This window comes from Toxotes jaculatrix, chromosome 1 (assembly GCF_017976425.1).
Source record: "Toxotes jaculatrix isolate fToxJac2 chromosome 1, fToxJac2.pri, whole genome shotgun sequence".
Classification (NCBI taxonomy): domain Eukaryota; kingdom Metazoa; phylum Chordata; class Actinopteri; family Toxotidae; genus Toxotes; species Toxotes jaculatrix.
In genome coordinates, this window is record NC_054394.1 from 25,528,813 (window position 1) to 25,543,162 (window position 14,350).

The following is a 14,350-nucleotide window of genomic DNA, read 5'->3' on the forward strand; positions in this document are numbered from 1 at the left end:
AAAAGAGCACCAGGACGGATAATGGTTTACTGACACTTGTTCCAATTCAACCTCAGCCTTTCTCCCATAAACCCTGAATATTCAGTGAAATGGTAAACACTGCGCAGATGTTTTCAACAAACACAGTCGCTTTTCACAAACATTTATACAGCATTGTCACGTAGCAGCCGTACAAACAGGAATTTATGGACATAAAAGTAGGTTACATTCCTCTGTATCCCAACACAACCATGCATCTGTCCCACCTCCCTCCATTTCACATAAAACTCTAATTTTATACTCACTACTACAGCAGGAAACTCAGTCAAAACCAACATGGCTTGGTCCGCCCCCACCCAGTCCTCCTCGGAACGGAAACTGCACCACAGTGTGGCCATGGAGGGGTCCAGATTCAGAGAGAGGGACAACCTGATTCCAGACTGATGAAAGTGAGCCAGGGCAGTGGAAACCGCATTTTGGATATAGTTTTCAGTACCTTGACTTTGGGTTTTGTTTGACATTTTTTCTGTGTGTGTCTAAATACACTGGCTCCATATATGAATGCCTTTTGCAACACTAATTGCTGTTGTTCATTTTTCTGAAACTGGGTCACTGTTGAAATGTGAAAACCAAACAAGGAAAGAAGTTCTGCTCAGGTCTGTGATTTATAAAAGTCGGAGAGGGGCTCATTGGAGGCAAAAAATATAAATTATGATATGAATCAATTTCAATTATGAATTCAGTTATATTTGTTTAATGTATCATTATTTATGAATTTCATTTACCAGAGACAGGCATGAAATGAGCAGATCCCATTTCATTTGCTGCATTTTGGTGATTTTAGATTGTTATTTAAGCATGTGAATATGGGTGGGAGCAAATGCAGTTCTGCTTATGGCTCCAGAGAGGCTTTGGCTGGCCCTTGGATCTCTAACCACAAAGAAAAAATACAAAACAATTGAATAAATAAATTTCACAAAGCCAAAGTGAATGCAAGCGTGTGGCGGCGCAAACATTTTGCTGCGGCCCGGAGGCTATACTCCTTAACGAAATTTCGCCTGTACTTCTGTGCAAGTGACAATAAAGTTCCTATCCATCCTATCCAGTAACTAGTGAATCCACACATTACATAAATCTGACCAACAAATCTTGATTTGCAGGCTTTTTCCTGAACTTTCAGTTGTATCTCAAGGTTCTCCTTTTTATTTATGAATCATTATTTCATTTATTCACTTGAAAATTATTTTTATTTTATTTTATGTTTATATTTTTGCCTTTGTTTTATGAGTTTTCACAATTTGGCATCGTAATATTTTAACAACTGAGTCTTTAACAGAATCTGTTGTTGATTAGTTAATACTTTAATTGAATAAGGCTTTGTTCTTCTCAAAGGACGGGGCGTATAAGGCCTCAAAAGTAGACAGCTCAGAGGAGCAGTGGTTTCCGAGGCTGGGCCCTGCTCCTCCAAGCGTTTGGTTTTAACTTGTCTCTGCTTTTAGAAACTTGGCCGTCGGAGAAAACACAACCTCCCACTCGCCAAAGCCACAAGCGAGTCACAGACATGGAGCAGCAGCAGTTGATGATGTTGTAGCGGGCAGTCTTCCTGTCTAAGTAAACAGTGATTCAGACGGGTGAGGAGTGGGAGGCTGTGGTCTGCATCAGACTGGCAGCACCAGGCCTCTCCCAGACCCACCATAACAGGATATGGTCCTCTGGCCCACACTGAGAATGGTTGCATCATGTTATTTTTTCCCTCAGGTTTTACCATTTGGTTGGCATGGTAGTATTCATGCACGCTGAGTACCATGTGAAGAGCTAGACCAATGGTTCTGGAAAACATATCTCTTTGTGGTGTTTTGACCAAAGTGACAGTGAATGAGGCTACTTCCCCTTCTCAACCAGGTCTTATATAACTCTTCATACGCAAGTCTGGATAAGTGGGCATGGAGAACATTAGTAATTAGGTTTCTCTGACTGTACAAAGTAGATATTTAAGCACAACAGTTTACTATGTAACCACCACATCTTTTCAAAACAATAATTATAAAATTCACATTTATTTGAACCTGGTGGAGCGATGGGAAGTAACAAAACATATTAAACAAGAAAAACAGTTTGTGGATGTTTTACTGGGTGTTTTCTTAAGGTTTGTTTGTTTTTTTGTTTTGTTTTTTTGTTTTTTATGGTACTTCTACTCCAGTACATTTCAGAGGGAGATATTCTGCTTCTTACTCCACGACAGTTAGTTTCTTTGCAGACTTTACATACAAAACATATGATCAGCTTATAAAACAACATGTCCTGTTACATAAATAAACAACCCAATAGCACATTAAGTAGTTAAAGTGAGTTCATCTTGACAGGATAACCTGCCGAGGGGCCACAGGGCAAAAATGAGCAGCTGCAGGCCCCCAGTAGCCTCCTGCTCCTCTCGTTTTTCTCTATTCTGGAACAGTAGTTAGCCCCAAGGTTGCTGTGTGGTAATTTGATTAAACAAATTAATTTAGGGATATGCAATATGAAAGCCAGTGATGGAAGAAGTATTCACATCCTTTACATAAGTAAAAAATTTCAATAAAACAACCTAAAAATACTCCATCGGAGGCCTTGGAAAAAAAACTATAAATCTATATTTTTCATCTCCAAGGAGAGTTGTAAGATTCAATTTTTTTATTATGGTTTTGTTGATTTGTTTGTACAACACCAAAATTGACATTAAAATGTAAAAATGAGGTAATAAAGTGAAACTCAACATTAAGCCCATAATAGTATGCTTTAGACACTAAGCCTGGACCTTTGGGGTCCCTGGTGTTAGTGAGGGTCCAAAAACAAAATACAGCCTATGTATACACTTTGTGCAAAATCTGTATTCTTAACACTGCAGGACACTGATCTTATAATGCTTATATAACTTTATTTCAGTAAAAAGTGAATTCACTTTAGCCTCTGACTAATTTTTTTCATTGTGGTGTTGGAATGTTTACTGAAGTAAATAATCTAAGCACTTCTTCCACCACCTATGCGCTGCAGTGAAATCTGTACAATTCAAGTGTCTAATGCTATGTATGGGCCACAGAGTGTCTTGTTGTGTCTGCACTGTGGTGTAATTTCTCCCGAGGCCAGCTCCACTGAGCGTAAACACAGACAGAGTGGGTGAACCACAGTAGGCGAAAATCTGTTTTCACATCAGCCCCACAGGTGCAGCGTTAACCCCTGCTCAGCTCACTCCCATGCTGGCTTTGGAGGGTCACATTTTCAAAACAAGCCCTTGCAACAGCCTCAATCGTCAGAGAAGATTTTATGGCACGAATGGCTGGTTTCAAGGGCTCCTCTTAGACTGTAGTAGAAGCAGTAAAAATAGAAACAACTGTAGACTGAAAAAGGAGGCTTTGAAGAGCAGCGTACTTGTGGCGGAGGGAAAGGATGATTTGATTAAATGAATGTACCCTGTCCTTGATGTTTTCTTGGGTTGGGTAACATAAGAAAACAGGAGGGAATATTTTGAAGGACACATTGCAAAGCTGTGAGCAAGACAAAGAAATTGTTTTCATATAGGCGACCACAGAATCGCAGTCACCTCTGCTGCCACGATGGTTAGTGGTTGCATGGCCGTGTCCTGTCTGACCTGTGTGAGGTGGAGATGTGATAATCCAAACCTTAACTGTAAGGAGTTAGAGGTCTGAAGGGAGGATTTATAGTGTTGTTTATATGCTCTATTTAAGTCAACCACAGCAGACTGTTGCTTCCTCTGCTTTTTGGATACACTGTGGAGAGGTGTGTAAGGAGACAGAGCATGAGACGGGCGCAGCACAAACACACATTCACCCCATGAAGTCAGAAAGGCAACCAGACGCACACTTGCTCTCATACATAAACAAGATCCAGTAGGAGCCAGTACTGCAACCCTCATAACCCCTAGTGTGGTGGTTGGTGTGGTTTAGAAAACTGCAGGGTTTGTTGTAGTCCAGAGGCAGTACGGGTGTCAGAAGACGATGTCCTCTATCACCGCAGTGCTATTCGCCTGTGAAGTATTGTATCTGAGGAGAAGAAGTTCACGGTAACCTAGTTTCTGCAAGCTAGGGCCCACATTGCTGGAAAAAAATACAGCTTTAACTTCTTATTTTTATCTTTACCGTTTTGAGCAAAAAGTATTGCAGGAGGTAAAGTATTGCAGAAACACATCATATAGAGAAATAGATCAGTGAAACATGCAGCCGCGCAGATCAGAAACGGTCTTTACTCTTAGGGCGGCCTCTCCAGCAGCAGTCAAGGTTATATAACTGCTTATCTCTCACATTCAAGTCCAGACTGACCAGCTTGCTCACACTGCAAAGTGACACCTGTTTTAAAATGAGTTAGCTGCCCTTTGAGGAAATTAACACCATCTCAAAATGATTATTGGCATCAAAGTTAAGCATATTGTGAGTTACTGTTGACTTGTTGAGACATATGAGACATTAACACTTAAAATACCTGGGCTTGAGCAACAGTCTCACACAGAGAGCACTCAAAAACTGATATCTCTGTTCGTGACTTTGAAAACATTCACACAAATTGCATTTTACATAGACAGGGTGAAGTATTTTGGTGTTTGTCCTGCTCAAAACTAAAGTTGGCTGCAGGAAATTCCCAAGATGGATGGGACTGTAACAGGATCTCCCACTCACTATCTCTGTCCAGTCTTTGATATATTTGAATATGCTTGTGTGAACTATTCAAACTCAATCCATACAACAACCCAAACCTTAAAGTTTCATCTAACTTAGGCTTGAATGGTAGCGCACAAAGAATATTCTGGAGTGTAAATTACATATACCGTTTACTGTTCAGCTTGTGGTTGTGTAGTTGTGTGTCGAATAAATATATGGTGTAAGAGGCCTGCGGCTGAACAGTCACAACAATCACAGGCCACACTGGGAGAGCTGGAAGTTAAGGGAGATGTGAACATTTATGTGCGTGAGGACACATACAGCAGATATGTTGTAATGTACCAGAAAGGAAGTGGGTGAAGTAAATAGAGTCTGTTTGAGGCCATCAAAATGTATAAATATAATACAATAAAACCTCAATAATAAACTATAAGTAAACAGCAATACACGTGATTGTGAAAACCCAACACGCCTCCATATTTGATGCAAGAACATTTAGAAAAAAACATGCTTTATAAGACAGATGTTCACTGTGTGTTTGTGCTGTTGCTGCAGAGATTCAGATGTGTCAGTAATCATGCAGTCTGTCTCGAACCAGGGAAACCCATAAGAGCTGCTTTGTGCTCTGTGAATAGAACAACACATGCTCTTTTTGTTAGACTTCCACTTGTCCCTGCATGCAGAGTAATATCAACATTTCAAGATTGTTTTATTCCAGAATGACACAGTGACTGTTAAATGGAAAAGGATTCAATAGATCTAAAAATATCATGTAGTTTGTTTTAAAATCCAAGTTTGTTTAAAAAGTGGGTGGAAAAACAGCACAGTGGAATAAAAAATAACTTACACATTGTATACATCAAATTTAATACATAACATATTGAAAAGGATCTTTTAAACAGTAACTATGATGGATTATGCACACAGCAGCAAGAATCCTCATGTGGAACTAAGGAGAAAAAAAACTACTTCTCATATGTAGGCCAGGTTTTTTTTTCCTGACATACATCTCTGACCTACTTCCATACATTCCTATAGTAACATTACATAACATGAGCTTTTACAGCAGAGTGAAGGAAGGACAATGTGAAACAGATTTTACTCCCTCAATGGGGCCTGACACACCCATGACTCAGATAGTTCCAGACTTCAGTGGATGTTTAAATTAAGTTTTCATCAGCTGTATTTTTCCATTACAGGAAAAAATGTACTCACACACGGATAATATTAATATATAGGCCTAATGAATTCTTATGGCACGGCATTGCATAATTGCACTAGCTGATAGAGATTCATGTTATTTTAGTTTTAAAACTTTCTGCTTTGCAGATAAAGAGACATTTGTGTTCTTTACAGCTTCATGTGGCATCTGACGAACCTTTTGAGCTTATTGTGACTGGGATAAAGCATGTCTTTAAACTGTCTTTGCAGAAGGAAGTAAATGGTTGCGCTAAAAAAAAAAAACAAAAAAAAAAACATTCACTCAAATAAAGAGCAGCAAAGTGGTTTTTCCACTCACTCCAAGTGATGCTACTTTCTAGCCCAGAAAGTCTGCACAGCTTGGTCTTGTTTACAGCAAGAAGGTACCCAAAACTGTATCACCAAGCTTTCAATATTATGTTTTTGAAAAAAATATTTAAAAAAAATGATCATATACTGTGCACACTGCTTAAGCTTAACAAGACCATGGTCTAATATCTTCACACTGCATTTAACATGACTCTTCTGCATTATTGCAAAGATGTTGCTCTGTCTAAGAAGGTTAAGAGGGCTTTTGATACTGCAACTTATTTACATCTTAATTCTACGTTTATTCCAAAGAAATTGAACCCAAGTGTTTGAATTTAGATAAGCTCAAAACCTGAGGACACCATGTGATTCCACTTATCACTCACAGCAACTGTTGCCTGGGAGAAAGATAGTGAAAGCTGCCACCTCACTGTGCCCGACCTAGCAGCTAAGTGTTGAAGAGGGGGAGTACACTGAACACTACAATTTACAAATGTGCATTTTACACATGCCAAGAGGAACTTATCTCTGGAAAATAATCACAAGACAACAGAGTCAGCAGGAGGATCATTTATTGACATAAGCAACTAAGTGTATCCTCTGAACATATCCATCAATTCTCTTTGGAGTGCAGGCTGTAACAAAGCAATAAATATGGTAGATATAAAATCATGCCAGCATTTGATGCTGCCAGTAAAACATTTACATTAAAAAACAAAAAAAATTAGCATAGCAGTCAGCTAAATGAGCTGCCAGGTAGAAACTTAAGGCAAGGTGGTCTTCTGCTTGCAGGTTGTGTAAATGTTCCTTTTAGCCGATCATATGACCTGTGATAAAAAGAAAAACAATCAGAAATTCACATTTGAGAAAAAAGGATTCTGTAACAGGACAGCCAGATGATGTGTGTACCTTTGTTTGTTAAAGAGACTTCTGGATGTTATTCAGGATGTCGCCATAGACAAAGTTGAACAGTTGCTCCTTTGACTTGGTTCCATCTAGCTGCACTGTAGTAGCAAACATTTAATCAATATGAGAAACTTTAATCTTGAAACGCAAAGTGTGAGACAAACAATGAGAACTGTAATCTGACAATACAAAGACAATTAAAAAAAAAAAAAAAAAACAACAACAACTAACAAAACATGCAGACTTACCAACATCAACACTTGATGCCTCCATGATGTTTTTGTGTTTCATATACATGGGCCAGACATGGCCATCAAACAGGCCGGGTGGGTCTGGCACCGTGTAGTTCCTAGAGCTGTAGAGAGAGACAGTGTCAATTACATAAGGTAATGAGACAGTAGGCTAGACTACAATTGGCAGTTAAGAACAGTGTCTGAACACTGAAGCACTTACCACCTCCTCTTTTTGCATTCTTCATATGGGATGGAAATAAAGTAACGTTGGTTCAGCACGTCGATCAAAGGTCTGAAAGAGACAAATTCATTTCAAGGTTTACTGGTCCCATTCCTTTTACAGTGGGGAAACAACTGACAGAAATATGAACACATGTTTTTACCCATAGGTGTAAAGCAAGAAGCCCTCCACAATAAGGATGTGAGTCTCCTCCTCCTTGTTATGGTCAGACTTTGGGACGATCTCAGTATCCAGGGTGTTATTGACGCCATGCGACTTCTCAAACTTCACCGGGTTCTCCAGCCATGCGTAGATGGTGCTCATCATGGCGTCCATGTCCAGAGCACTAATGACTGAAAAGAAAAGCAGGGAGGAAGGATGGAGGGGGGGAAAAAGCATATAGAAAATTGCAGAAAGCAAGTAAGAAACATGTTAAGTATTCAAGTTAGGCTATATAGCATGCAGATTACAAATGAGTCACCATGTTACAGTGGGAGCGCACGCGCACACACACACATCAGACAAACAAGTGCACGCTCACAAACACACACTGCCATTAAAAACCCAGGCTTACCATCGTACTGCTTAAAGCCATCTTCACCAACTTCAATCTGATCTTGGGGCTGAAACATACATTGATAAGATGTACCCAGGTACATTCCACTAGTGCTACACTCTGCTATATGGACGGCTCTGATAGAGTTTTTACACACAAGCTCATACACTATCTAGTAACACAAGCAGCAAAGGGTTAACACCCCACCAACTTGTGTTACTCAGAGCAATGCCTTTGGTTAACTATATCCAAATTTCAAAGATGTGTGTGTATGGGGCTCACCTTGAAGAAGTCATCCTGATGGACAACACAACAGTTGGGCAGGTTCTTGATCAGTCTGTTGGTGAGGGTGGTTTTCCCTCCATTGGTTACGCTGCGTGGAACAAAGCAATAAACACAATCAATGGTGGATGATGCAATCCAAATAAAAACTGAACTGAAAGGTTAACAATTAGACCGTCACATAAAATACTAAATCTGGAACATCCATGTAGCAGAGCAGGTACACATTTAACATTTTACAGGCCACCTATTAAACATTAATTTACACACAATGTGCGGAGTTTTAAACAAATTAGCCAATTTTAAACCATCGTCAGAGCATTTTAATACGCGTTAATTCAAAATCCAAATCTATACAGTTGAGTTTTTAGGCATTCATGTCTGTATCTGTAAAAGTAAAAAAAAAAAAAAAAAAAAAAGGGTGGGTCAACTGGATGTATGGCGGGTTTGCTCTTTACTCTGACAGCATGCCTGTAACCATTAGCTTTGTTTATTGACTGAATCGATTAACATTAGAGGATTAAGCTAAGTGTTTGTAGAAGCTGTATGATGTACGTACATTAATTACATTAACAACGCAACAAAAATGAATAAGGAAGCAGCGATTTAGCGGATGTCATGTTCGCCCTTCCCCACGTGTACCGGGCTTTCAGGGCCTAGCAACTTGATTAGCCAGTTAGCTTAGCTAAGCTTAGCTTGGCTTAGCTTAGTTTAGCTTAGCTTAGCTTCCGTGCCCATTCATCCGTCAGAACTCACCCGCCAATGCCGATGATGTACTTCATGCTTTCGGATGGGTTGGTCAAAGTTCGTAGAAAAAGAAGTCGCCGAGAGTTCAGTAAACCGGTCCAGGAGCTCAGTGATCTGACGGGAAGAAAGCTTAAAAAAGAGGTTGCAGCAGGAAACGTCAACTACTCGATTCCTCCATGGCAGCTGAGTTGAGTGAGTAAGGTAAGAGCGGAGACGAGGTGTCGCTCGGACGCGGTCTTCCACCGAGAGAGAACACTAAGTTCAACGTCGCTACTACACATACTGGACAGAGCGACGTGATTGGCTATTTAAACACCTCGAGCCTCACGGAAAACCCAGAACAACCAATCAGGAGCGACTGTCACCGCAGTGCCGCCCCCTCCAACCCTAAACTCCAGATGTAATTTGAATTTTTGATGTAAGAAATGAAAAAAATAAAAACAAAAAACACGGTGGTGGAAAGTCGTAGCAGCGTTGGAAGAAGTATTCAGATCTTTTTGGTGAAGCATAGACAGAAAAAGAACTGCGCCTCTATATACACTGAGCTAAAACTAATGCAGTCTAATGCAACAGTCCTGCAATAATTCCTATCTTCATGAGGGTTTTAATGTTAATCCGTTTGTGTAGAAACTTTCAAAGAGGTGTTTATTCAGCTTTATGGTCACTTCAATGAGGGTGGACTAAATAACAGACATACCCCTGAACTACAGCTCCACCTGGACCATACTATATGAAAACATTTCTCATATTAACACATAAATCATTTTAGACATCATTTTAAAGGAACCACTCTTCAAAGCTGCTCTGGAATGTCATACTTGAATGCATATGTAGCAAAAGATCTCAGCTTTTACTTCAGGTATTTTTGTTAGTATTTCTAGTATTTTTGAAATTGTCTTGGTGCCACTTTTACTTTACTTTATCCATCACTGAATCTTTGATGAATAAAGTGACTATGTACAAGATTAGAAGAGACTAGAATAGCCTACACCTTCATCCTCAGGAGATATAATATTGTTTGTGGTCCACCTAGACATAAAATAAAAACACCATAAAGAGGAAAATGCTATGAAAAAAAGTCCAACACAACCATAAAACAGTCAAACAGAGACAGTTGCAGTTCATTGTTGGTAGCATTTAACTTATCTAATCTACAGACAGGGCCACTTTTTATTACTGGGACCTCAACAGACATGTGTTAACTACAGGGCAATTTTGCATTGTGGGGATGGTGTAGATCACCTGTCAGTCTTTTCCTCTTTTATAATTATCTGCGTTAGTATATTGTTGCATTCAGCAGTGTTAGCTACAGTACACATCAGTATACACATGATATGTCAGAAAAGGCTGCCAGGGCTGCCATAGAAAACAGTTCATATTGGTGTCTGAATCAGAGACACAAAAGAGACAAATGATGATATCTCTGAACTCACTCACATTGCTGTGGTGGTTCTTTCACCCGCCTGCAGCTGACCTCTCTCTGTTTTGTTTAGAAACTTCCCAACCAACTCCATGACACAGTTTGCTGAGGTTACACCAAAATATTACTTATGTTGGGGTTTACATCCTCGAGAACCTCAAATATGAAGAGGAAGTTGCCAAGTGTGGAATTCAGTTCAGCTTGTAAGGCTTCTATTCATAGCTTGACTCAGCTTCACTCTGCCAATTTGCAGCCTTAGAATGAGATTTTCTTGAGTTTCTTGAAATCTTTAATAATATTCTGCACAAAGGCTTTTTCATGGATTGAATCTGGTATAACGTTTCAAGGGGGTCCAGTTGAGATAAATTAACTTCTCCATTCCTACTGATACAGAGATAAAAGGCTGACATCTGTGAGGCTTACAAGCCAGATGAACTGCTTTGAAACTTGCCTTCTCATTTGACCACCATGTGATATAATGACAATACATTTCAAATACCTTTGAAATGTAATTGAGAAACTCTTGGTACTGAAAGAAATTCTTGGTACTTAAAGAGGTTCTTGTTACTAAAAGCGTAACACGTAGACCTAATCATGTTTTTCATGCTTTTACTAGATTTACTGAGGAAGACCTTTTCTGTGAATCCTCTTTTTTGTTCACTCCTGTGACACGATGGTTATTTTACACGCAAGCATTTTCTACTTTATGTAACTCTTCAGAAATTCACAGAAAATAATAGACTCTGATTTGACTGAGATTTGGTTGGTCAGATTTTATTACCCCATATCCTCATACAATAGCTCCACTACTTGACAACCTTGCATGCATCAGATCAGATGTGTCTTTTAAGTTTGAACAAAGCTGTTTTAGTAACCACGTTTTTAACTTAAACATATCCAATGGTGCCAATACCTAAATAAATATCTAGAATATCAAAGACAGTTTTAATTTTGTGGCATTCAGCAGCAGTACAATGCACTCTTGTATTCTTGTATCACAATTGCTAACCAGTGGTGAAAGAAGTTCTCAGATCATTTCCTGAGGAAGAAGTAGCAATACCACAATGTCAAAATACACCACTTAAAATCAAAGTTGTGCTTCACATATTTAATAAAACCTTTTTTATATAAAAATTTGGAAATATGTCATAAAATAAGTAAGTAAGTACCAAAAGTACAAATTATGAAATGAATGGCAAAAGTTATATTGTATTTTTTTTATTGCTGATGCATTACTGTGGAAGAAGTTCTTCAGTGTTGTATTGGAAGTGGAAGAGGTGGAGACCATTTTAATCACTTTATAAACTGCTTGGTGTTTTAATCTATAATATGTTTTATTACTTGATATGCTAACATTAATTTGAAAAATAACTAGTAACTATAACTATCAGATAAATGTAAATGGGGGACGGGGGGGTACTTTAATTCTTTCTGAAATGTAGTGTAAAGTAGAAATGACAAAAAAAAATGGTAAGTACAAGTGTAAAGTACATTTAGAAAGTAGCATAAAATGGAAATACATACAGTTTGTGGCCCTAACATGGCAGAACCAAATGAAGAAGTAAAGATCAGCACAATGCTATTGTTTTGTGATGTAATAATACACTGAATTACATTTTTCATGGAAATGAAGCTAAAAGTGCATGAATCTTCCTTTTTACGGGTGTAAGTTATTGTCATTCCACTGGCCGTTTAGCACAATTAACCGTTCTAAATCCATATGAACTGAGATTCACCTTCCTGAAATTTGTTTTGTAGGTGAAGATTTTGTCACCGACATGAACCTCACACTACCTGGGATGCTGAATCAGCTGAACTGCAAATAATGCACTGGCCCACATATAAATGTCTCATAAACCTGAGAGATACTGCGGGGTCTGTGAACATACTTCACTGATCGTACACTCTGTTCACCCCCCACCCCCCCGCCCCGCCATCCCACTGCTCAGCCGTCACATTTCACCTCATGCATTCTTCACATTTAATCTGACTGTATTTCCATGAATGCCATATTTTCTGCATGACTGCAGCTTCTTCACAGCTAATTCAGGAGATCTTTTTTTCAGTCTGGTGGTGTGACACAGCTGGAAGATTGTGTAAAATCAGGGCAAATAAAACCTTAGGTTTCTCTAAAGGTTGTGTACTTATAACCGAGACAGCTAAGTACAGTTTAGTAGTTACTGCACATTTTGTTCTGCTCTTACTGATGACTGAAAACACCCAAACAGATACTGACTGCCATCTGGTGGCTGAGATTAAACCTCTGTTTGAGAGGTTTTGGTCCTGTACGCTTTGCCTGTTGGTTCTCCATTTCAACAAAAAGACAGGTAGGCAGTATTTTGTTTTTTAAAAGCCATTTCACTCAAAAAGATGCCTGCTTGTTTGCAATGACATGCAACAATGCCAGTTTATTTGAAGATGGAAACTACAGATGAGTTTAAGATGCTGTTAAGATTTACTGATGGGAGAAGTACAGAAATTGATTAATCAAACTCTGAAGCCGTTTCCCTCTTTGAGTCACACCAGTAAGGATGGATGAACTGACAGAGTGTTTTTTGTCTCATGCATTAACTAAGGACAGCATGTGAACAGAATGACGGTAAAGAAAATTCTAGGAAACAACTCAAACTGCCCCAGGAAGTGATTTAAAAAAATATATATAGACCAATAGGTGGTAGTAATGCACTCTCTGTGTTTCTAGGTAACAATGTTTTCTGAAGTAAACATTTAGTCTCCCTTTAAAAAAAATCTTAAAACAGGGATTAACTTTGGTAAATTTACTCTGAATAATGTGCAGCTTTGCCAAGATAATCATCAGGTTAGTAAGTCTAGATTTGCACAAGGAATAAAAACAATAACATCAGTGAAAAAACTATGGACATGAGAGCTACAAAACTACAGCAGCTTATTCAGCTCCTGATGGAACAAAAAAAGTTGTGAGGTTAAATGTTCACTAGTTCAGTATTTTCTTTGTATGAGTTCCTGCTCCAGTAGGTCTGGAGGAAAATTGGGAGGTAGATAAACCAGCTAAACAAGCTCCGCAGAAAACAGTCAGAGGATAAGGGAATAATTTGTAGAAAAGTAACGTGGTAGCAAAATGCAGAGAATAAAGCGAAGTTGTTGTTGTTTTTTTTTTAAACAACAAAGTCAATTCAATATCTAGAAACATTAAAAACAGGCAGTCATGTTCAACACAGTAAGACTTGGTTATTCTAAATGACAAAGCACAATTCGTCCAGTAGGTAGTGATGGTCCTCTGACACCCGAGGCTCCGACACATGCGCGGTAGCTCATGAAGCAGTTGTATCAAACCACTGTGCCGAGGTGTGGTTTGGTCACGTGAGTACTGACGTTTGAAGCTCTTGAGTGACGTTCGAAGCAGGTGAGTGCTTCGGACGTCATACGAATCACCTGATTGGTTCGGTTTGTCATGTGAATCACGTCATCGAATGTGTTCAGAGATAGGATATCTTAGTGGTGGGCAAGTGAAGCCTCATGAAGCACTGAGGCTTTCTTAACAATTGTGCCGAAAAAGAGTCAAAGCTTCAAGACTTCAGTGAAGGTGACATCTGGTGGACAACTGAAGCTATAGCAACCTCTAAAGAGCACAACTGAAGCACTGGCACTGTTCCAATCCCATGACAGCAATAAAAGTTCAGAAAAGTCTGTGTGGTCATTCAAGTGTTTTGTTCATTCATACCAAATAATGATTATATTGTCATTACAATAAAATATGCAGATGCTCTCCCCCATACTCTAAAACACATTCCAGATTAACCTTAAGAAAATATGCAAATTATATTAAGCGTTGAATGTTGGTTAAGGGTTTATTTAAAGCTTTGAGCTTTA

The 14,350-nt window shown here is 39.0% G+C and overlaps 1 protein-coding gene across 2 annotated transcripts; it reads right to left on the reverse strand.

Moving 5' to 3' along the window:
• Positions 1-6,692: 6,692 nt before the first annotated feature.
• On the reverse strand, positions 6,693-9,361 carry mibp2 (muscle-specific beta 1 integrin binding protein 2). 2 transcript variants are annotated; one of them, XM_041042587.1, is made up of 8 exons: positions 9,091-9,360; positions 8,335-8,425; positions 8,071-8,119; positions 7,660-7,849; positions 7,497-7,568; positions 7,292-7,398; positions 7,047-7,141; positions 6,693-6,964 (listed from the first exon to the last, which is right to left on the reverse strand). In XM_041042587.1, the coding sequence occupies exons 1-7, from the start codon at positions 9,114-9,116 to the stop codon at positions 7,056-7,058; spliced, it is 621 nt and encodes a 206-aa protein (XP_040898521.1). In that variant the 5' UTR covers positions 9,117-9,360; the 3' UTR covers positions 6,693-6,964; positions 7,047-7,055. The 2 variants fall into 2 exon arrangements, with proteins under 2 accessions (XP_040898521.1, XP_040898529.1); XM_041042595.1 differs by lacking the exon at positions 8,071-8,119 and having other exon boundaries at positions 9,091-9,361.
• Between the last annotated feature and the right edge of the window lie 4,989 nt (positions 9,362-14,350).